Source organism: Phodopus roborovskii, unplaced genomic scaffold, assembly GCF_943737965.1.
Source record: "Phodopus roborovskii unplaced genomic scaffold, PHOROB, whole genome shotgun sequence".
Taxonomy (NCBI): Eukaryota; Metazoa; Chordata; class Mammalia; order Rodentia; family Cricetidae; genus Phodopus; species Phodopus roborovskii.
This window is the reverse complement of record NW_026126418.1, coordinates 41643930-41667999: the sequence shown is the minus strand read 5'-3', so window position 1 is coordinate 41667999 and position 24070 is coordinate 41643930. Positions and strand designations below refer to the sequence as shown.

General features: G+C 37.3%; 1 protein-coding gene across 1 annotated transcript in view; it reads right to left on the bottom strand.

The window, feature by feature from the left end:
- Positions 1-1679: 1679 nt before the first annotated feature.
- Ifih1 (interferon induced with helicase C domain 1) overlaps positions 1680-24070 on the bottom strand; it is a 51894-nt gene continuing 29503 nt past the window's right edge. Inside the window, exons 5-16 of the mRNA XM_051184576.1 lie at positions 21697-21917; positions 16504-16714; positions 15126-15343; positions 13685-13801; positions 12345-12468; positions 11574-11849; positions 10749-11008; positions 8577-8726; positions 6825-6986; positions 4387-4577; positions 3782-3872; positions 1680-3683 (exon numbers count right to left, since the gene is read on the bottom strand). Of these exons, the coding sequence (XP_051040533.1) occupies positions 3504-3683; positions 3782-3872; positions 4387-4577; positions 6825-6986; positions 8577-8726; positions 10749-11008; positions 11574-11849; positions 12345-12468; positions 13685-13801; positions 15126-15343; positions 16504-16714; positions 21697-21917 (2201 nt within the window). The 3' untranslated portion in view covers positions 1680-3503. The remainder of the gene's footprint in view (positions 3684-3781; positions 3873-4386; positions 4578-6824; positions 6987-8576; positions 8727-10748; positions 11009-11573; positions 11850-12344; positions 12469-13684; positions 13802-15125; positions 15344-16503; positions 16715-21696; positions 21918-24070) is intronic.

Here is a 24070-nt window from a genome sequence, read left to right as displayed (position 1 = left end):
CATGAATGACATATTAACAATAATAATATTGGTTATTGCTACTTCTTGGGATGGCCCCCTCTATGATAAGTGTTGATATGAGAGACTTCAATTTTGCATGCATTTTACTTAAAGATCAAATGCAGATCTAAAATGTACGATTACTATGCTCTTTCTAAATTTTTGACTACTGTAGATGTTTTGGCTCTTCTAGCAACTCCTACTGTGCTCCATGGTTATTTCTTGTACATGATAACTGTTGGCTTTGTTCAGTTCAGTGCCTATATTTCTTCAAGATAGTTATTATTTCCTTTGGCTTCAAAGAGTTTAGTGGTTTAATCTCAAAGTCCCCAAACTAGTAATGACCTATATCTTCATTTATTTTATTACACACTCTAATTACAAAAACAAAGACATATCTAGCAAGACTAAATAAGGCAAAAAAATAAGTTTCTAATTAACATTATAATTCTTAGAATTCTTAGAACAGCATCAAGTCTGTGTCTTGTTTTGTGCTTATTGCTCTGACTCACATACTTGTTTACCAATTTCATGAGTATTTATGCTAAGAGTGAGTGAGCAATAGTTTCCTTAAAAGCCCTCTCCATTTCTGTTTTGAAAATGTAGATGTAACTGAATTCTGGGAAGTGACATCTGGATTTTGTTTTGAAAAAAATCATGAAAGATATATGCTGAAGGGGAAGTGGCAAAGAATGATTTAATTTTTGAGTAAGGTTCTGAGTGACTAGAAAATACTGTAGCAGGAGCATTAGCTAAGGAATAAAATGTCAAAGGTACCCAGTAGGTGATTTAACTTGGATAATGCAGATATTTATCTTTCTCTTTGGTTGTTCTTCCATAACTTCTCAATGTATTTGAGACTCTCATATCTTGGAAACCATAAGGGCAAGAAGAACTCTGCCTCTCCCTTGGCATCTTCAGTTGAGTTGTAAACAACATCTGGGACTTGTTTTCTCCAAGACAGGACTTTCTGCTATAGTGGCTATTGAATTGCAAAGAAGAAAATACCTACTTCTTTTATAGCATGTTTTACTTTGAACACTTGTGACATGTACTATTAGCTTTTGAGAAATCATTTCATATTCATGGACTATGCTTTAGAACAAAAGTATGGGCAGGGAGCCAGAATCACAAACCATGAAAATGTTAGGGTGGTTAGGAACCTTTAATCCAACCGCTTAGGGTTCAGGAGAAAAAACACAGATGTATGTGTGAAAAGGAGTTTCTGAAAGCCATTTAAAAACTAAAGAACTAAAACTAAGACATTCTAAAGCCAGACTAATGACTTTGTTTCCAGGTACATTCATTAATCAACATTATGATATTAAGGATTCTACACTATTATTCAGTAATGATTAATCAAAATACAACAGTTATAGTTGCTTTTAAATAAAATGTCTTCTATAGTTCAAGTTGCTAAGTGTCATTACATATTAAATTATAGCATATCTGAAATATACACCTTTAACTTTAAAGAAGCAACAACTCTTTTTATTGAAAAACATGAGAGAACGTTGGCAAAAAAAAGCCCAGTATTTGTTGATACCCAAAAAACAGAGTACATATGTTAGGGTACAGTGATCCATTTAGATATCTTAGATATTTGGTTTCTTGCATGATTTCCAAAACATTTTAGAATATAGAAATACTTTAAATAGAGTCAGATGGAATTTTTAAGATATTTTAAGAAAACCAACTTTTATTTGTTTATATTCCCAAGAGCTCTGATTAGTATATTCATCTCAGCTCAAGTCTCATCATAAAAATATTCAAGACACCTTAATATGGAATTAAACTAATAGATCAAAAACCACAAAAGAATTCTGTCTTCATTCCCTTTTTCATCAGAGGTAGTTGTTTCCATGGAGCAAACCATCAATGAGACTTGGTGTCAGTTCACATGGCTGGTTCAAGTTATGATCTCCAATCATGGCTCTTCTGTGACAATGGAGAGGTTCTATTACTGCTTGGTACAGGCCCTGTAGTGAAGACAGCTGGCCCTGTTTCCACCCCAAATAATACATTTATTGTATCACCCTCCAAGGTGATCACACCCCCTTCAGCCAGAATGTGGGGAGCTTTTGTTCTTCATTCCCTACGCTAAACCTTCAACATTAGTTCTCTGCTAAACCCCATGTAAAGGCTAGTATGAGTGTAAGCTACTCTGTCTGTGGATACTGGTAATCTTGCATGCATTAGACCTGCTCTCAGTTTAGCCACTGTTCTGTGATTAGGTGGCATTCCAGAATGATACTGGGTTTGAAGAAGTGAAAGCTGAGGAAGCAAGACTGATACTGCTTGATGCTGCATTTGGTGACACTGTCTACTATATAGTGCTTCCTGTTCATCAAAGTGCTTGCCTATGAATACACAATATATTAGCAAAATAGGGACAAATGGTATGATGCTAGAATTCTAAAATGATCCCTAAGATTCCTTCCCAAATTATGTCAGTTCATGCATCACACCCTGAATCAATTCCTTGCTTTGAGTGTGGTCAGGACCTATTAGCCACGCGGAATAGACAGGCATGCCTGGAGGATCTTACCCCAGATGACTGCAGATTTTATCAAATTGACAAGTGAGATTCCCTATCACACCTCCCTATCAATAAGATGCCTAATTCAAAACGTAATGTATTGTACCCTTGTTACTCTAGGTAACTTACTTAAGATTCCTTAGCAGCTTTGGAAGTTTGTCATGCTGGCCCTGAAGAAACACATGATATGTGCTGGGTTGGATTTCTGAAGAGGCCACAGAATAAAGCATTCCTGGGATGTGAGAGCAATTCCTGGTGGAAATATAATAAGAAAGCAGAAATCCTAGCCAGACAGCTATGCAGAAACAAATTCTGAATGAGCATGGAAGTGGTTACTTCCTTGAAGGCCTCTGGATGAGAACAATCTGGCCAAAACCTTGATTTTGGCCTTGTGAGAAAACTACATCTAGATGTTGGACCTACAGAGCAGCTGCTATAATAAATTGGTGTATATAAAACCATGAAACATGTCCATTTGTTGTACAAGCAAGCTAATAAAAGCAGAGCAGATAGTGTAATTGATGTTTCACTCATAGGGAGGCTGGTGAAGAAGAATGAACCGAGGAGGGAAATTTGATTGTAAAAATGAGTGACACAGAGGCAGAGAAATGCAAATGTGGGTTCAGCTAGTTTTCTCAGTTACATACAGTCCAGGACTCAAGCCTGGAGAATGGGAGCCCCCACAGTGGGCAGGTCTTCCTACCTTAGTTAAGTTAAGACAATCCCTTATGGGCATTTGCAGAAGCCCATCTCCTAGATGATTCCAGATCTTAGCATATTGACAATGTAACAATTACATATACAACCAGTAAGGAGAGTACATTGCATCTTTTACATACATTAAAACAAAACAAAACCATCATTAATATAGTCTGGCATTAGTTCAGTGGTGTAATGAGAACATCAATCAAAATCATACTGAATCTTGAGTTGGCAACATTTTAAAATAATCATGAATCAAGATCTAGTCTTCATCACTACACAAGCAATATTCTGAGCAGTCAAGATCAGGAAATCTGATAGGCAATTCCACCCACTTCTTATATTGTTTCTTTGATGAGTTATTTTTGAAATCCACTACAAAATTCTTTATTTTGAGACAAGGCAAATCTAAACCTTTGTGTACCATCATTGTTCCCCAAGTCTAGAAAACAAAAGAGAGAGAGAGAGAAAATCAAATGCCCATTCAATTTATTACTCCTTTTGGCCAAAGTAAAACTCAGCCCACTAGAGTTTACTTACCTGGCCACATTTGCAGATAATCTCTCCATTTGCTTGATAATCAGCAAATTTCTTTTGTAGTGCTTTGTTTTCTCTTACAAGGTAGAGTCTCCTAAAATGACCACACAGGAAGAGTCACTGGTGAGACTTGACAAAATAACAATAAGCACCCATGGGTTCATCATATTGGGCTTGATGATCACCCACATGGCTGTTATCTTGTACTTTGTTCTTTCTTATCTTTTTCTACCTAGGATTTCTGTGACAAATCAGATGGATGTCACCATCTTACACATACCTCCTAAATGCCACACTGTCTCTGGGTCTCCTTTGAAGTCTGCTATTATTTTAACTTTTCAGTCATTCAAAATAATTGAAATAGGTATGGACATCCATAAATTAAATATCTTGTATCCAAATGGCTTTGTGTCTTAGATTTACTCCTTGTCTCGAGGGAGATTACTTTCAAAACAGACACAAGAGACAAGGTTGTATGTGAGGGATTACAAAAGGGAAAGTTGTGAGCAGAAAGAAAATCTCACTTCCACTATGCAAGCATAATGTTTGCAATGCCATTGACCTCACCTCTACTAAAGAAATTTAAAGATGGATCTTGCTGCACTCACTTGAATTCCGGGGTCATGTTGACATGATGCATCTTCTCAATTACGTGGATGTGTTCTCCTGAGCAGACTAGCATACTACAATTTTTGCAGAGTAGTGTTATTAATGATGGATTGTTATTATAATGCTTTGCAATACTTCTTTTGATTTTCATTTTCTTTTCCAAGATACTTTGTACCTGCAATGTCAAAATCTGTGTGTAGAAGAGAATAGTGAATTAAGTATTTCTCATAGTTTTGTAGAAGTAAATGAGATGAAATTTACATATCTTAGATAATTGTACTCTAAACATGAAGAGACAACAGTTCCAGATGAACTTAGTATATCATCTTCTACAGTAGTCAATGTCGACCCAACTCCAAATACAATGAAAGGATGAAGTAAAAGGTGCTGGGTCAAGTGGTGGGAGATATTTGAGTTCATTCTTGATGTCTGATATAATTTTAACTTTTCAGTAAGACTGCCATTTTATGACATGCAAAATAGACTTTGTCTAATGTGTTCACTCTCCCTTTTTGTCAGTGTTTGCCTACACACTGTTGAAAGGGCATTTAAAACTGGAGAGTTGCTCTCTCAGTAACTAATAAGTAGCAATTCTTTTTGGGAGCTTTGAGTATAACGGCAGTGTACATGGTCTACTTCCTTGCTGTTCTTTCTCTTCCATCCACTGGAGAAGTCTTGAGGCAACAGATCTCTTGCTTAAGGGAGACTGAGAATGATAGAACCTTCTGGGGGGTCCTAAATGGGTTATTTGTTATCATTTCAATACTGCAGGCACCTCTATATTCATGCATGGATTGAGTCCACAAAGTCTTGTGTTAATAGTATTAGAAGTGAAACTTAATCTAGTTGTATGCTTAGAAATGGGGCCCTTGAGAAAAGATTAACTTGGATCAGGATTTAAGGGGTTGAACCCACAGGATTGAATTCTGGTGGCTTTGTAAGGACAAAGAGAGCACAAAGAATTTTAGATACATATGCATTCTTGCCATAATGTGATATCAGATTGGGGTGAGGCCTCACAGAGCCTTCCATGTTCTTAGGCCTATGGCTTTAACTCTCAGTCAAACTCATAAACCTCCTTACATTATAAATTGGCCTACCTTGATTATTTCGATAATGTAATAAAAGGCTAGCTAGTACATTGTTTGAGTCTACAGATGAGGAGACTCTGACCTGTGAAGGGTAGATTTTCCTATAATTGATCTAAAGAACTTAGTCTTAAAACAACAGCTTTTATAAGATTCTCACTGAGTCATTCTCTGTAGTCATAAATATGAGGGGCTAACTTTATAGTAAGATTATTTAGTGAAAAAATGTTTGGTTTGGTTTGTTTTGTATTTAAGGGGGTTTAAAATGTATGTTTGTATGAAAACCTGGGCCAGGAAACCTTGGAGTTGGTTATATACTTTGCACACCAATTTGAAAGCATCTCTTCCCTAAAACTCTATTTAGGGTAGAGCCAATTCTAATGTTAAGAAACTAACATTCACACCCATATGCAAGGGTGTGAATTTTCTTCTAAATGGATTGTTTGCTATTATAGGAGTTACAGTCTTTACTTCAGTGGTATGAGAGTTTCCTGAAATATTGTATAAATATATTCTTTTTTCCCCACTGTGTTCCTTTACCCAATTCAAATAACTGTTAGTAAACTGAGAATCAGATATATGACACATTGCACACATTTTAATCATTCAGAACCGGCCTCAATGTCAATCTCTGAGTGGAACTTCTCAAAAGTAGCCATCATACTCTACTACGCTGAGTTTTTTGTTTTGTTTTGTGTTATTTTGAAGTAGAAATCACTCTGTAGCCCAGGCTGGCACTGAGGGTAGTACAAGATAGCCTCAAGCTCATGGAGTAAGCCTCTTGCCTCAGCCTTCTGAATGCCAGGGTTGCAGACATGAACCACCAAGCCTGGCTACACAATCCTATCCTAATTCCATAACTCATGTATGATATGCTTGATGCCTTTAAATTTGTGTTTACTGTTGTTCCTCCCCCATCCCAACAGCACACATTGCCATCTCTACTTCACATGGCAAGAGTATTATGTCTTGTCTGTCAGCATGTTCTCTGTTTTCAGAATACTGTCTGGCAGACAATAGGTGTTTTATAAATATTTCTGTGTTTGTACACATGGATTGGAATTACCAGGTAGGCTTGAATGAGTGAGTTGCACAAGTCTTTCTAGAAAAGGGCAGCCTAAATTTATATTACCAAAGTTGATGTTTGGTTCCCTGGAATGATCAAAATTCCTTCATCATTCCCTGCCCTCCCATCGATCTTGGGGCTTTGTGTGATTCTGGGCTAAGAACAAATCTTCACATAGGAGTTGGTAACTCTATCTGGAGAAGTAGCCACATAAACATCAGTGGCAACCAAATGTAGTCATTTTCAGATGAAAACCAAATTTAGCAGTGGGCCAAGAACAAACCTCACGTGCATACTCCTCTGGCTTCATATTTTGAACTCGGTTTATAGCTTTATACATCATCTTTTCTCGGAAATCATTAACGATCTCCCGTTCAGTAACTCCCGAGCCACTGCTGGTAACCAGGACATAGGTGCTTTCATCAGCTCTGGCTCGACCACGGGCCTGGGAACAGAAACAAAGGAAGTTCTGGGTCTTGCTATGAGCTGTCTGGGTTTGGGCCTGGGAAGATAGTCTTTGGTGGGTATCACAGTCTGCAAATGATCTCTCCATTCTTAGAAAAGGTAGTCATTACCCATGACTTGTAGATAAACTTTTTCAGACTTAAATGTGCTTTAATGCAATGTTCTAGAATGATTTTTGACAACTCTAGGAAGCCAAAATAATATACCACCCTTATAGCTCCATAGCACCGGGAGCAACTGTCATCAACCACAAAAAAAACCTGAGCAGTGGCTTGGACCAGTGAAGCCACCTATTTGGAAGGAGGATGAATGAAGACAAGACATATCTCTGGCCTTGGCACCAGGGCTTCTGAGCACACCAAAGTGTTCCTGTCAGCCTACTTTGGACTTTAACCCCCTCCCTGGGAAACATACACAATAAAGAGTCAAATTTCTGTGGGCTCCATATGAAGGTAAAAGTTAGGCACATCATTTTGTTTTTTGTTCTCTGAAACTTTCCTTTATGTAAACAACAAACTATGATAATATTCACCTCCCATTTGCTCCCTCCGACACAAGTCTCTTCCCTTCCTCTACATCCACCTCCATGCCCTCTCCTTGATTTTTAATGACAACTACTGCCACTCATTCAGTGCTGCCTATGTGTGCATGGCTAGGTACCAGGGCCACTCAATGGAGCATAATCAATCTGACAAGGTGGAACTCACCAGACCCAACTGATCACAGGGAGCAACAGAGACACATTTTCAGTAGCAGAAGCTTGGGTGCCTAGCTCAAGAGCTTAACTGTCAACCTTAGTACTATTTTTCGGGCAAACTGCTTTCCTAATTGTAGTCGGAAAACTCTGACTTATATACTGATCACTTCCCGAAATAACCTTGCTTTCTAGCAGGATAGCTGCCCAATGACCTTCATCTTCAGTAACTTGTCATCCACCAAAAGATGAAATAAAACTCCTTCCATGTTCAAAGGAGAATGTCACACATTTTCTTTGTGATAACTCTTCTACACACCATGACATTGTTAGTGTGGGTAAGGACTGTGACATTTGGGCCTAAGCTGAGAATTAGTCATTTACTTATCTTAGTGGTAACCCCACTCAATATTTTATGGAAAACTAAATATGCAGAAAAGTTGAGTGGCTGGAGGCAATAAACAAAGAGCTGCAGGGCTCCCTGAGGTCTCAATGGGTTTCTTTGTCAGACATTTGTGGACAGTGTGGCTCACATTCCTGATCCCATAGGGGCTCACTGATATCTTAAGACTGAGGAGGCCTCTTTTGATCCTTGTAACAGGGGCCAATATTATGCATGGTCTTGGAAAATCTCAGGACATGGAAATAGCAACCAAAATAGGCTTGTTAGTTACATTGTAAGAGGTTGCCATCATAGTTCAACAAACAACAGTTGTACAAAAGGCTTTCCCTTATGGTTTTTAAAGACTGGTCTTTAAACACTGGCATATACTTAAAGTTAACAGGGTTTTGTGTTGTTTTAGTAGAAGGGTAGAATACACACAGGAACACAGGGATAGAGAGAACCCGTTAGATAGTAGTGATCTCTGAACATACCTGGACCATGGCTATTTCATTAGTGACAAGGCCATAACGGATAACGATATTGCATTCTTTGATATCCAGGCCTTCCTCTGCCACTGTAGTAGCGATCAGCAGATTTATTTTTCCACTGCGAAATTTACTAATGACTTCTTTTTGTTCATTCTGTGGAAACATTTTAATAAATTAAATTTTGTGATGCTAAACACATTCGGATCTTCTAATTAGGAGAAGAATTAATAAATTGCAACTGGTCAGTGTAAATCAGAGGATTAGATCATACATGGATTTGCTGCCATCTGTTTTTGGCAATGAACAAAGACATGATGGTGAGACAACATTTGATTTCCAATCTGGGATTACCACACAATAACAAAAATATTTCCATCCTGCAGTCTGGAGGTGGGAAGAACATTCTTTATGCCAAGGAAATAAATTGATGGGCGATTTGGGAGGAAGAAAAGGGAGAGGTATTGCTGGCTGAGAAAAGGTTTGGCAGGGACAGGGTAAAATAAGGTTTACCTTTCAATACATTAACCCGAGAGTCTGATATTTAGGGACTTAAATTCACTAAACCATTTATTTCAGTTTTGGGACAGAGATAATTTACCATGGATATTACAATTGATCACTTTAAGAATCATCAGGGAAGTGGGGAGGGGACAACTATGGAACATTCCAGAAAGGATACAGGGAGGGGAGCTGGAACAGTAGGAAGCAGTGTTACTCTTTAATTTTACTTTGAGGAAGATTTAACTTTAGCCAGAGAAAATACAAGTTCTAGACAAAAGACAATCAAAATGAAAAGTGGATGACTATGTGATTAAAGCCTAATCACAGAGAGTATTTTTTAAAAATGGGAACTTCAGAGGTTAATATAAGTCTATTGAGATCTGACTTCTAACCTTTGCATTGGAAAAGCAGCTTAGCACAAATCCCATCTGACATGGATGGTCAGTGCTCCTTTATTCCCTCACAAGCCTCATCAAAGTTGCCAGCTTCTGGGACATTCAGTGCTCACTTTTATCCTTATAAATTAAGCAAAATTAGCCTTCTAGACCAAGTGTGGCTTTGGAGCCTGTCCTGGAACTAGCTCTTGTAGACCAGGCTGGTCTACCTCCCCAGTGCTGGGATTAAAGGCTATCACCACCACTGCCCAGCTCCTTTCTTCTTAAAGGTTAATGTGAGCTTTTGTTTGTCTCATCACTGTGGAGGAACATGCTAGAAAGGTCCTTGACAAACCTTTGGCCACTTCTACCTTATTCCTTCACCACATTAATTAAAAACAACAACAAAAAAAAACAAAAACAAAAAACCACGCATTTGATTTTAACATACACCTGTGCCTTCATTTCAAAGAATACTTGAATATGAAATTCCAGGTTCAAGGCTAGGCCCTCAGATCAAGTATGTGCCTGACTGTTATTCCTTTCTAGCTCACAAGGTGAGACTGCAGGTCTGGCAGCCTCTAGCTTTAAACCACATGAGGACCTATCCCTGGGTATGCACAACTATTTAGTGTCATAGTGGGAGATTTCGAGTTCTCTTTTCTTAAACACTAAATGGATTTGGCTTGTTCCACTGTGTGCAACAAAGATGGCTATCAACGAAGCATCCCCTCCCCAAGCAAGACTCCAGGGAAACTTAGCTTTCAGAAGAATATTTAAACAACTTACATGTTTAAATGTTTAAAACAGTTTACAAGTGTCTTTTTTTTTTCCTCAGAAGTGGTTTTTACTGTACATACAATAAATACTTTTTAAAAATCAACAAAGGAACAGAAACCTCAAGACTGGCTGTCCTTAACACAGCCAGTACATTAACTCTTCTAGCGTCTTACAGATTTCACCTTACAAACATTTGTACAACTTTGATTGTAATCCACACATCCTGTGCAGTTTTGAATTCCCACTGGATTTTATATTGCAAACATTTCTTGATGTGGTTAAGGTAAAAGTTACTCATTTTTATAAGAGGCGCCAATCTTCAGAAGTCCCTGTGACTGTGTAAAAAGCAAGGGGAATTCGGAGGTGACACTTAATGTTATTAGCCTACCACCAATTCCAAATGCCAGAAACAAGAGCCCCCTTGTGAATCTGTGAGGTGGTGGAAGAATTGAGAAACATTACAAGCAATGAGAAAAGACATGCTCAGGTGTAGGAAACAAACTCTGAAAGGATGCCATACCTGTGTCATGGGCTTGACCTCACTGCTATGTCCTGCTCCAATCAAATGATGTGCTTTGACTCCAACCTCTGCAAACTTTTCATTTTCCATAATCCACTGGGAGAGTGCATAGGTGCTCTGCCGAGTTTTTGTGAAAATAATTCCTCGAGATGATTCCTCAGTCTTTGTGAATTGTTCCAGTATAGTTTTTCTTAATTTAATGAGTTTTTCATTTTCATATTTTGGGTTTTCAGCTAATTTTTTCAACATTTTCTTGTTATCTTTAAGAGTAATTATTAATGATATTAGCTTGATTTAGCTACTCTGCTAAATGCACACACACACACACACACACACACACACATACCCTATTGTGCACCATACATATGTCTAATTTCTATTGGTTAATTAAAGAAAAAATGAACTTAAAAGCTATTAAAAATAAAATTAGTTTGCATCAGTAAGTTAAACAAAAATTTTGCACTGGCAGTTTTTACATAATAATGCAGTAAGACAGGACTCATCTGTAGGTACTCTTGTGATATATTTAGTGCTCAGACTATTTAATTAATTAATTGCAATTGTCTTGTGATATATTTAGTGCTCAGACTATTTAATTAATTAATTGCAATTGTCTTGGCAATGAAACCAGATGAGCAAATGATTAATTATGAGCACACAATTAAAAGTTAACCTGTGATATCAATTATCAACTATAGTCTTCAAGAGAATCCTTTTCGTTTAAGATGAATTTTGAAGGTGTTCTGAAAAACTCAAGGAAAGGAGTGAGTCCCTGTCTGAGAGGTCAGTGCAGGGACATGGGATCTGTGTTATATTGAGTCTTACCAAAGAATAAATTCATGAGAAATTCATCTGTTTCATCCAGCTTCAAAGACTTCTTTACATTGTCCTTAAGTTCATCATCGTGACTGCTAGCATCATCTTCACTCTCATCACTGTCCTCTAGGACTGCGAACTTCTTCTCTTTCTCATCATTGTAGAAAGTTTCTAGGTGGCTGTATGCGTCAATCATTCGGATTGTGTCGTTGATTTGTAGGGCTTCATTATACTTCCTCAAATGTTCTGCACAGACACGGTCTTTGCGATTTCCATCTTTAGCGGCTGTGGAAGAATAAACTCTATGAGTGAGGCAAAGAGAGAGAACCATCCTATAGCTGTTATAAACCTGAATAGGTTATGGCTCAGAAGCCAGCTTTATTGTGGTGTTGGAATGGGCAAGGCTTCATATGTGCCATGGGTTCTAAAGGGGGTGTTTTTCAATGCCAAAGCTTGCTGCTTGAGCTCAGTGTGAGCAGGAATGTGGACCTGAAACATATCTGCACAGCTTGAAAAACACGTCAGGAAAATTGCCTTTGGAGGCAGAGCTGTTGATAGCTGCCTTAGTACTTTATATATAATAAATGAAAGTGAAAACTGGATGAATTGACACCTCTTTCCTTAGATGAGGGGCTTGAACATGTGTGGGCTTGCCCTACACACAAAACATAAATTCTACTGGATGCTCCATCTGCCTTCAGATTGCTTCTGAGTCTGAGAGGATCATCTTAAATCTTGGTGTAAACAAGGAAAAAACTGTTATATCAAAACCCAAATTACCTTTTTTTTCCATTTGAATGGCCCATTGTTCGTAAGGCTGTGTTCCAAAATCTGACATTGGACTCATTTGGCAGTAAGTCTGGATGCTTGTCATAATTTCCAGAAGTTTCTCTTTAAATGGATTCTAAAACCATATAATATATATTACTAAAGTTGTTTGAAATGGCATTGTCTTTGTGAAAGTAATTTACACATTGTAATGTAACTGGTTCAGAGTCACTAACTAGACAATATAGCAGAACAGTCTCTGATCACTCCTTTGTTCATTACTTTTGGTTTTATCATTTTGCCTCTACCTTCAGGACACACCAGTCCTGACACCATAAATCTCTATCATAAAATTGCCAATCTAAATTTTTTAAAAACGTAAAGTGAGTATCACAAACCTTGAAAGTTAAAGGCAACTACAGATGTTTATTGAGTTAATGTCACAATTATTTAGAAAATTTTTAATTGTATTTAGGTAACATTCCTGTGTGAATACTAGGTTTCTCTACTATTACTTTCAAAATGAAAGCAATTGACATTGTTTGGAAAAAATCCAGATATGAAAGCATATATGTTACATGATTCAAATTGGATAAAGTTCAAAATCAGTCAAAAATAATAGTTTCTCTTGGCATGGGGACTAGAGCGAGAAGGAGGTTGTGATGTACTGTTTCTTTGTTTCTTTATCAGAATTTTTTTTATGTTTGGTAAATTTATGAAAATCCATAGGCACATTTTGTGCTTTTCTCCTATAATTTACTGTTTCTTTATATGAATTTTTTAATGTTTGGTCAATGTTCTCCATGCATCAAACTTTAATGAAAAGTAATTTTAAAAGTTAAGGGGAAAAAAAGAAGCTATTTTTTTTTAATTAGTGAAAATATTCACCAGAAAAGCATTGGTATATTAAATATTTCACTTTGTATTTTTATAATCATTATTTTCCAAAGGGGGGAATACACAAATGAGAATTCCTATTGGTACTCCTAACTGCCACAAAATGGCTCCTTCAAATGTCAGAAAACCAATCCCGGAAAACACCAAGACAGTAAGAGGGCATTGACTCCTATAATCCCGCCAGTTTAGCCATCCATTTTCCCCCAGCCCAATACTTTCACTCCTCCAAGAATCAGATGTAGTCAAGTACTGAGCTACTTTCCATGTAAGCCAGAAGAAGGAGAACGGTGGAGTCTTTGCTGCCTTGTACAAGTTTTTTAAAGTGGAAAATGATGGCTTTTTGATAAAAATATTAAATGGAAATATTCAGTTGGTGAATGTAAAATAGCCCATGCCATCTTTTAATTCAATACAGTGTTGACAGACAAATTCATGTGAAATGTTTTAGAACATACTTCTCTGGTGTCATCAGCAATCACAAATTTCTTGCATGGTTCCTTTATTTGGTGTTTAAGTTGACCAAGATTCTCTTTCACTGTTTTAATGGTAAATGCATCAAGATTGGCACATATCTGGAAAAGAGACATTTCAAGTATTCTTGCTACTGAATGTATAATTCTGTGTCAGTAAAGTATAACATGTAGTTTTTAGCATAAATACATAGCATAACACTTTATTCAAGTAACATGCAACATTATTTGTTGTTAACTGTAGCATTTTAGGATTACTTACTATGGATTTAATCAACTAATGATCAATAATATTTGTTTTGGTGTCTTCTAAAAGTGTGTCCTAATTCCTTTTTGTCTTTAAATTCCATTTTGTAGCTGTTATATAGGACTTAGAAAAATAGAACAATTTATGCAAATTAACAGTATAGTTATGTGGTAACTATTACCTGATTCTATCAGGCTTCTGAATTCACACTCATGCTCACGCTCATACATTATAACCTTATTCTTTTCTGCATACAAAGAAGACAGCACAAAGGGAGGGGATGCCTTACTCTTTGTGCCGAGATCCTAGGTAGAAGTTAGGCCTTTAGTTCCATAATACGTTATGTCCTGGAGACAACCCTTTCCTGAATGCTTTTTACTTTAATAATTTCTACTGAGTTCATCCTAAATTGAGAGGCTTCTCAGGTGCTCAATCAACAGCAGCATTGTGATGGCAGCCCTAGTAGGGAAAGTTGATGACTGCGTCTTTAATAAAAGATCCTCCTATTTCTATTTCCCACTCCTCCCACCCACACACATCCCCAAACCCTTTTTTAGAGACAGGGTCTCACTCAGCAGTATTAGCTGGCCTGGAGCTCTCTATGTGAACTCCCAGCAATCTGCTTGGCTCTGCTTCCCTTTTGCCAGAATTAAAGGCAGGAACCACTACATTTGCCTCTTCTCTCTTTTAATTGGAGTAACCGATATCCTAAACTGACAACATAATGGAAAAAGACACAAACAGCATGCTGCCTTGAAAGTCATGGAGTAACAGCCTTCAGGAATGGAAACTGTCAACATGTGTGTTTAACTGTTTCTGTATCAGGAAGATCATGAAGTTTAAGTGCAGAAGTAAAACAGCTACACAGGCATTCTACTCAGCCCATACTTCTCATTAATTTTGGTTGTGAGCTTAGCCATTAGTGGCTGAGCCGTCTCTGTAGCCCTTCTCATTAATTATGTCCAGCTTCATAACAATTATGTTATTGCTCTGTATTGCTTGAATTTATGAAGGATATCACCATGTTGTAGAAAACTGAGGCTGTTTTCTAGAGGCGAAGCAAATAGCCTTCATTTCACTGATGATTTTGGCACTTGAACTCTCAACACTACTTAAAATCCTAAGAAGCCTAGGCATTTGACACAACTTGTTTGGTTATTCACAAACCCAATGACTTACATTTAAAATATGTTTTTCAGCCTCCGCTTGCTTTTTGGCTCCTCCAACACCAGGTGAAGCTGTCAGTCCTAGAATCTGTGGCAGGTGAATTACTGGTTTGTTTTGTTTCTTGAGGCTATTGTTCTTCAACTTCTGCTTCAAATACCGCCTCATGATATTGTTGTAGACGGCCTCCTTATTGGTGTGATGACATTCATCAATGATAATGAGGGAAAAATCTTAACAGAAAAGGTACAAGGTCTGTTTACCCAAAATGGCATGGTACAATAAGACAAACACCTTGATGCTCTAAAGGAATTAGCTGCCATTGTGTGTCTTTCATTGGGCAGAATATTGGTACAGTCCTGCCTCAGTCTGCTGGCATGACTTCCCCCATTATTACCATCCATGAAAACAAAGTTTATGTATGCTAATCGGGCCTCTGTTCCTATTAGCTGCTATCACTGTCTCAAGATTCAGAAAGTGTTAGTGAAATTCACATCTTTCTTCCAAATAAACAAACAACAACAAAAACAAAATTGTCCCAGGGCTCCACTTTTGTTCTTGAATAAAATTTGAATTTTAGACCAACAAATTCTATTTTTGTTACACTGAGTGAAACATATGCGATTTAAAGAGGGATGATTTTGTGTTGTTTGAACTTTGCATTAATTATTGTGATTTACTTTTACTTTTCTCTGTCTTTCTCTTAATCATTTAACCATCCCAAATAAGTAGGACTGTAGTTTTATTCTACAGTAAAGAATATAATTGTAGCTGGGAGGTGATGGTTCATGCCTTTAATCCTAGCACTCTGGAGGCAGAAGCAAGGGGAACTTCGTGAGTTCAAGGCCAGCCTGGTCTACAAAGCTACACAGAGAAACCCTCAAAAAGCAAAACAAACAAACAAACAAACAAATAAATAAATGATAGTTGTTGTAGGGTATATCATCAAATTAAAAATTATATACGTAATTTTATATATTATAATGTAATTATTCTGTCAGAGAGACACAAGCAGAATGATAGCACAAAGGAAAAACAACTAATCTCTCAAAGAAGGATTCAGAAGAACTCTGGTAAGCTGTGGGTCAATCAAAAATTAAGCTGAAAGTGTTTGTGTGTGTGTGTATGTGTGAGAGAGAGAGAAGTAATGGAAGAACATAGTTCGTGCTTGATGCTTGATTTAGTAATGATATACTTGTGCAAAAGCAAGCCATCAAGTCAAACACTTTTCTGTTTTTGTTCACGTTCAAGAAATAGAGCACTTTGATGAAAAGCCTTATGAAATAAAAAATAATTTAGTAAGCTAGGGTTAATTTTTATCATATAAAAATAACTGAAGGAGAAGCCCCTGCTACTGTTTTTAATATTTCTAAAAATGATCACTCCAACAAACCTGACAGCTGCACACCATCATCTTCTCCACTTTCTAGATTTAAGAGAGAATTCTCCAGGATCTGAGCTGTGCTGATGATAACATCATAAGATTTGACAACTTCTGGGAACGATATTTTCAGCTGGGTATCACCACTTAATCCAATAATGCGATACCATTTCTTCAAAAATGGGTTGAACTCTTTGCGGAAAAGTTGTTCAGCTAACATCACCTTTAAAGATGAGAACATACAGAGATTTTAAAGACTCAGACGAAATAGAGTAAAGCAAAGTGAAAGACACAGAGGAATATCAGCCAAAGGAATGTGTGTGAACTGGTAAGAGAAATGCTTGCACTGAATCAGTTAATTAGAAATTACATCTATGTATCATTCCATCTATTCATCTGACATTAAATACCCATCATGTTTGCATTAGATGTACACTGCATCTTGAACATAAAGGTATGTAAGATAAGGCTAAGGACTCAGAGTAACTCAGTCTAGGTGAGAACATGTTCTAGAGATCATTTATTCTTGTGCCTGTGATCCTTCTAGGGCTATTTGACTATTAGAGTGGAAAGAACAGAGAACCTAGACTGTAGCATCATCATACATTTGGTAGGACAATGTGTGGGATGGGAGAGAATGAACTACAAGAAAGGCTTTGGCATCTTCATAAAAACAAAGTAGCAAGCAAGGGTGAGTGAGGTAGAAATTCTGCTTCCTTTCCAGCCAACTCTGTTACAATATCTGGTGACAGCAGCCACTGTAACCCCAGTGACATCCCCACATTTCAAGTCACTCAGCATACCTCCTGGACCAAGGGAGAGATGAGCTAGTCTGTCTTATTTTTAAATTTTGTTTTCTTTTGTTTGAGAAAGGGTACTAACACTTAGTATGGGCTGGCTTTGTATTCCCTATGTGCTGGAATTATGAGCACGTACTGACAAGCATGATTTGTGTTGTGTGAAGTATTGAAAATTGAGCCCCAGGCTTCCTGTATGTTAGCCAAGTGTTCTGACATCTGAACTATATGGCCAGCCCCAGTCAGGCTACCTTGAAGGTCCCTGTTGTGAACATATAACTATGTAAAGATGTGTTACATTTGTTATACTATAGAATATTACTTTAACTGTTTAAAGGTGTGTTACATTTGTTTCTGCTGCTTTTGTTTAATTATGAAAAGATGTGTTGACATTTTACCTTGCCTGCCGAAGGTACTTGATTGGTCTATTAAAAAGCTGAGCAGCCAATAACTAGGCAGGAGATGGATAGGTGGGGCTGGCAGGCAGAGGGAATAAGTAGAAAGAGAAATCTAGGCTCAAGAGAGGAGAAGAAGAAAACAAGGGAGTAAAAGAGGGAGACAGCCAGGTGCCAGCCAGACAGACACAGAAGATGCAGGAAAAGCAGGACATACAGAAAGAAAAGGTTAAAAAGCCCTGAGACAAAACATAGATGAAGAGAAAGAAATAGGTTAAGTCATAAGAGGATAAGCTAAGGCCAAGCATTCATAACTAAAAAGAAGTCTCCATGTCATGATTTGGGAGCTGGTTGATGGCCCAAAAGAAAAAGCCTGCTATATAGGTTCTGTACTAGGAGGATGTAAAAGTGGAAGTTCAGGAGTATACAGTAATAGCAAATAGAAAATTGGCAGGAAGAACATCATGGCCAGACTTCAGCACATGCAGATTCTATGTCTCATAATTACCATATTACCTGATAATGTAGTCACTGTTGGATAATCCTGAAACTCACTCTGGGTGGCATTGACTTCCTACTGAAGGACACAGAGAAAGCCAGATGCAAGTCTGACATGGCTAATTGGGAGGTGTGTGGTCCTCTTGGAGCCTTTTCCTGAGATGTGACATAGTGCGTGCCAAGACTAATCAAGCCCAACTGCTACCCACTTCTGCTGAATCATATGGGGCTGCATTACAGCATCTCAAGGAACCTGGGATTTATCCCTCGTGATGTTGAAGCCCTAGATAGGAAATGGAAAGTCTGGGCGCACAGGTGGTGTTTGCATTTCTCTCCACACTTGAAGGCTATAACTTTGGAAAGGATGGAGAAAAGGAAATGGTATTAGAGACCAGGATTTCTGTATTCTAGATTAAAAGTTATAATACCTCACTATTTGGCTAAGCATGAATATGCTGTTTTACTAAGTCAAAGATTTCCTGACAAAAATAATTGAAGCTGAAGCTACTTTAATTAAATTAAAAGAAAAAGTATAGTAATCAATTATGATGCAAATAGAGATCGAGTGGGAAGACTTGGTAATCTCAAGGAAAAGAAGAATGGGAAAGAAAAGCACTGAGTGATGCTCTTAATGCTCATTCCATGGAGAAATGCCATTTGAAAAATTCATATTTCATGTGTGCTTTGATGTATAGCAGTAAATGTTCAGTTACTCTACGAAATACAAATAGCTGTCAGTATTGGAATATCTTTGTTTAGTCTTCTAGATTTTGAAAATAGCCAAGAAGTACTTGGACCTGAGGTACCTAGTTCACAGCCTATGCTAAGTGCTCAGACCTCAGGTCCTTAGACCTGAAGTACCTAGCTCACAGCCTATGCTAAAGCTGATGCAGGATCCATCCATGCAAGTATAGGACAAATAAAATTTGCTTTGATTCTAAAAAGAATCCAAGTGGATATATATATAATGAAAATTATAAACATTAAACTTTTCAATTTATTTGCACGTATAAGAATTACCTACATTTTATGGGTTGAAAGATTCCCAGTTGGAATAAGTCATCAATCAGACATGGTAGACCATTACAAAATTAGATCAAGGGCTAGAGAAGTAACCCCGCAGTTAAGAACACTTGCTACTCTTTCAGAGGACACAGATTCAATTCCCAGCACCCACATGGCAACTCACAGCTCTCTGTAACTCCAGAGGATCCAACAGCATTTCATGGCCTCCATAGGCACGAGGTACTCACAGACACACATGTAGGCAAACACTCACACTCATAAAATAAGAAATAGATCTAAAAAGACAAAATCACATGAATAAGAAAAACACTGAGTGCTTACACTGAAGCTTGAAAGCTAGTTGCAGAAAAATAAATTTAAAGGTTTTAGCTTAGTATGGTATTCAAATGAAAAGGAGCCAAGGACTTTAAGCTGATAGCTAGATGCTCCAAAAATCAAAGTCTACGATGTACGAATGTACTAAGTCCTAGGCTCATCTCTCCTTCACATTCTTAAGACTGCATCTACAGCATGTTTCCTAATTCTAAATTCTATGTCTGAGAGAACTCCAAATCTCAAGGGGCCTGGGAACCATACTGCATGAATAATGAAAGGATGTTGCCTTTTCTTTGTTGCAAAGCAGGAGAACTAGGTTTGTGTCCCAGAATGACCAAGGAAAGAATGACCATGTGTTCCATAGAACACATATGTTTGGGCAAATGCATGAATGGATTTCTTTGAGTGGCAAGTGTGGAAAGAATGTTTGTGGTTATTTTGGAAGATGGGAGGTATTCTTGGTACCAGGCCTTAGCCAGCAGAAGTGACATATCTCTCAGCAAAGAGAAAAAGCTATATCACAAAGATCCTCTCAGGTCTAATTGTCTATGATCCTATGACCACATATTGGAAATTAGGGAAGGAAATGAATGAAAAATAATAATAACTGGGCTTTGAATCTTTGAATGTTCCCGGTATGGATGAGGTGGCAAAAACAGAGAATGAACCTTTGAGAGGAGAGTAGATGAGGCTGAGGTTCAGAAAATGGCAGAATTGCCCCAAAGAAACAACGGCATCAGTTTAAGTGCCTGAATTCATTTAACAGCATTATTTTTTTCCTATGGACACCTATAGGACTTATTCCTTCCCGATATGTAAAGTATTTGATTTCATCAAGTTCCATGTAAGAAAGATATGAAAGTTTAATGAGCCACTATTAAACTCCTTTTAATATGTGCACACACACACACACACACACACACACACACACACACACACACACACACACACAGAATCAAATTTTAACTTCAGAACTTGGAACCTAACTTGAATTTATAGACCAGGCAACTAAAAATTTAGAGAAGGAGAAGGTTCTAATTTGTCTAATATCAAAATGCTGATGGGTAGAAATAGGATTTAAACTTACAATATTCAAAAGGGGAGTAAATGAAAGGTTTTGGGTAAATAAATATTAGTGTGTCATCACCACCAGCAAAAGAAAACCAAAACTATCTTCTTATAGTGTGTATAAAGCTGCAAAGGTCTCATGTCCCTTTGTTTTGCTTTAGGGGTGCTAGATTTCAAGCCCACAGCTCTTCCATTGACCCACAATGCCCATTTCAATGAAAGCATGTTGGGTTCAGAAGTTGCATGCAAGTTGATTGCAAGCATAGTGATGGAAAAAGAAATCACTATAGCTTGGATTCTGCCTGCATTTTTCAGTATGCCAAGCAGCTTTCAACCAAAACTTTTAGAAATAATCTATTAAAAAAACACAAAGTTTTAAAAGTCTATTGATGTATTTTCTGTTAATTAATATACGAGAGTAGGAAAAAAAGCTATTGTTGTGCATGAAAATCACACTAAATTTTATTTTATAGAATAGGAAAAATTAATATTCCCAATCTACAAGTATATACATTTTCATCTATTTAAATAAAATACAAAAATAATTTTGTTTATAATGTTAAGAGGAAGATGTGTTTGGTGCCTTCAGAAGATAAACATTTCCGAAGAAAAGTTCAATAGCATTTACTGTAACATATAACATATATTTACATAAATTCTTTAACCATCATTCACCTATTTAACTGAAATAGACAAAATATTCACTTAATTTTCTCTTTGGCTTTCAGTCACATTCTGTATGTTCTGGATAAAGGGGATGTTTGATTAAGGATTAGTGGCTAAAGGGACTTTAAAGGCAGGCAGTTGGTCCTAGATTCCAGGGACATTTTCAGGTCACACATGCTCACATTCATTGCCCTTCTACTGTGTGTTAGAAAATTTAATTTGTATACAAAAGTTAGAACAATTTGATTTAATGTTGTAGTTTTATGGGAAAAATCTTAAAGTTAATCTTTTAAATTTTAGGTAAATAACAGAAAACGAAAATAAACAGTTTCTTTGACATTACACACAAAATCTGTGTGATTTGTTGTTACAAACGGTTATCATCTAAACATTTCAGAATAATGAAGCAGAAATAAGAATACTGAAGCAAAAGTGAGTACCTTATTGACAAGGACCATAACCTTCCCGGGTTCAGATGCCTGCTTCCTCTTGTCTAAGTGATCTTTGGTGATGTAAACAGCCACTCTGGTCTTCCCACTCCCCGTGGGAAGGCAGATAATAATATTCTTCCCTTCCAAAGCTGGTTGGGCCACTTCCATTTGGTAAGGTCTGAGCTGCAGTTCTGGCTCAGGGGATGCTCTTTGTGGCCTCATTCTTTCCTCTGAAGGAAGTAAACAAGAAAAAGCAACATCAGAGAAAGGGCAACGAAGAAACTTAAGCTTGGAAGCTGGGAACTGCACACGGGCTTCTGGTGGTTTAAGTCCCTTTTCTCTATGATTTAAGCCAAACAGTTTTCTCTTTTCTGTACCAGAGAGTGTCAGCTTTGTCTTCAGGACATCATCTATGGGTTCCCTACCATGAAGTGAATTAACAGCATGGTGCCTGTGGAGGAGAGGATATGGGGAGACCAAGGGGAGCACACATTTCTCTTGGCTCTCAGAAAGGCTGTGGTATAGGATTGTCGGTTCCCATTATGTACCAGGTTTCTTAGTTCTTTGTGTCCCCCTGGTTTCTCTTAGCCCCTCTACCTATAAACCAAGAGGAGCTAAAAAGGCAGGAGTGATTAGCTCTCACTTTCATTTCTTTTTTATTAAAAAGAAAGAAAAATAACAGCTGGAACTACTTACTTAATTTGCTAAAATATCACCTGGCAACTAAATGCCACAAAGTACATACCTGCTGTCATATATCTGTGGGGCTTTGGGAGCTCAAGGCCTGCATATAAACTGAAACATTACTTGTGCAGTGTGTGGTGGGAAATGTTCTTCTGTATATATGTTTGCCTTATTGGTTGATGAATAAAACATTGATTGGCCAGGCAGGAAGTGACATAGCATGGCAGATACTGCCACTAGCTAACCACAGAGGTCAGGAGGTCTGTATAGACAGGCAGGAAGTGAAGTAGCTGGGCATAATCAGAATATAAGCAGGGACAAACAGGAAATCCCTCTCTTCTCTGCAGAGATGTAGCAGGCAAAGGAAATGCAGGTCTGGTATTCTCACTAAGCCAAGACCACGTGGAAGTACTTAGATTAATAGAAGTGAATTAATAATTAAGACAGAGCTAGCCAATAAGACACAGAGAGCAAGCATGCATAAACATACTGACACAGAGAATGGGGAAATCTTCAGCATTCAAGGCAACTAGGTTGTACAGCATATTAAAGAAACAGTAGGACAGCACTTCCTATACCGGCTTTTAATTGATAATGTTTCCACCAAAATATAAAACATAATTGCATAGCTTTAAATTAAATTGCCATGAATTTTACTGTGTAGTTTTAAATTGTCATTTTATGACTCCTTGCACCCAAAAACAAAATATATTACAAGTATTTCCATAACACACATTTTTAAGTAAAAAGTACTGACAAAATAAATGCTAATAGTGATTTTATAAATGCTAGGATAATCTTATTATAACATGACTTCGTTTAAATGTATTTTGTTCAGAGGTGACCATGTATTCCCATCTTATTAGCTGAGAGGAAAGGCTCTAAAAATGCATTGCTTGCAGCATGGAATGTATTAGAACAAATATTTTCCAACTTAAACATCCACCTGTGCTTTAAAGCATCGGAAAAGGTGAAATGACTGCTTATCAGCATCTCACCACACATGAAATGAATGCTCACCCCCTTATCAACGGTCCCAATGAAGCTAAGCTAACACTGTCCCATTAACTTAAAAAAAAAACTTGCTGACAGCTCCATTTCCACAAACCATTGATCCTCTTTGAGTGGGTTTTAACTTGCTGAAAGAGAACTAGCTGAACAGGTAGGAAAATTCACACCAAATACCACTTTGTAATAACTATCTACAGAATAAGCAGGAAGTGTGTCTTCTATGCATGACTAACCACAGATGTAATGCATTTAAGCTCTGGTTGGATCATCTGCTGAGTCATTTAATTTGTTTTTCATGAAAAACATCTCACAGATCATCAGTGTTTTGAGTTCACTTCCCATTATATTTCTATAAGGTGCAGGTTCAGTTAACAATGTAATGGTAACATTTTGTTCCCAGCAAAGCGGATCCCATAGATAATGAAAATCTTCATGTTTCTTCTCTACTAAGAGCATTTATTACCCAACTTTTCCCCCAAAGAGCTAGAATATTTATAATGAAAGACATAATTTAAGCAGTACCTAAATCAAGACATGACATTTTATATCAACCAATGCTCTGTTAATTTTGCTCAATCAAAATTTTGGTACATATCTAAAAACAATAAAATATAGCATTCCTTATAGCAATTGTACATACTTGTTAGTAATCATTTTCCCCTTTTGTTGTTAGGTTTTCTAGTGTATC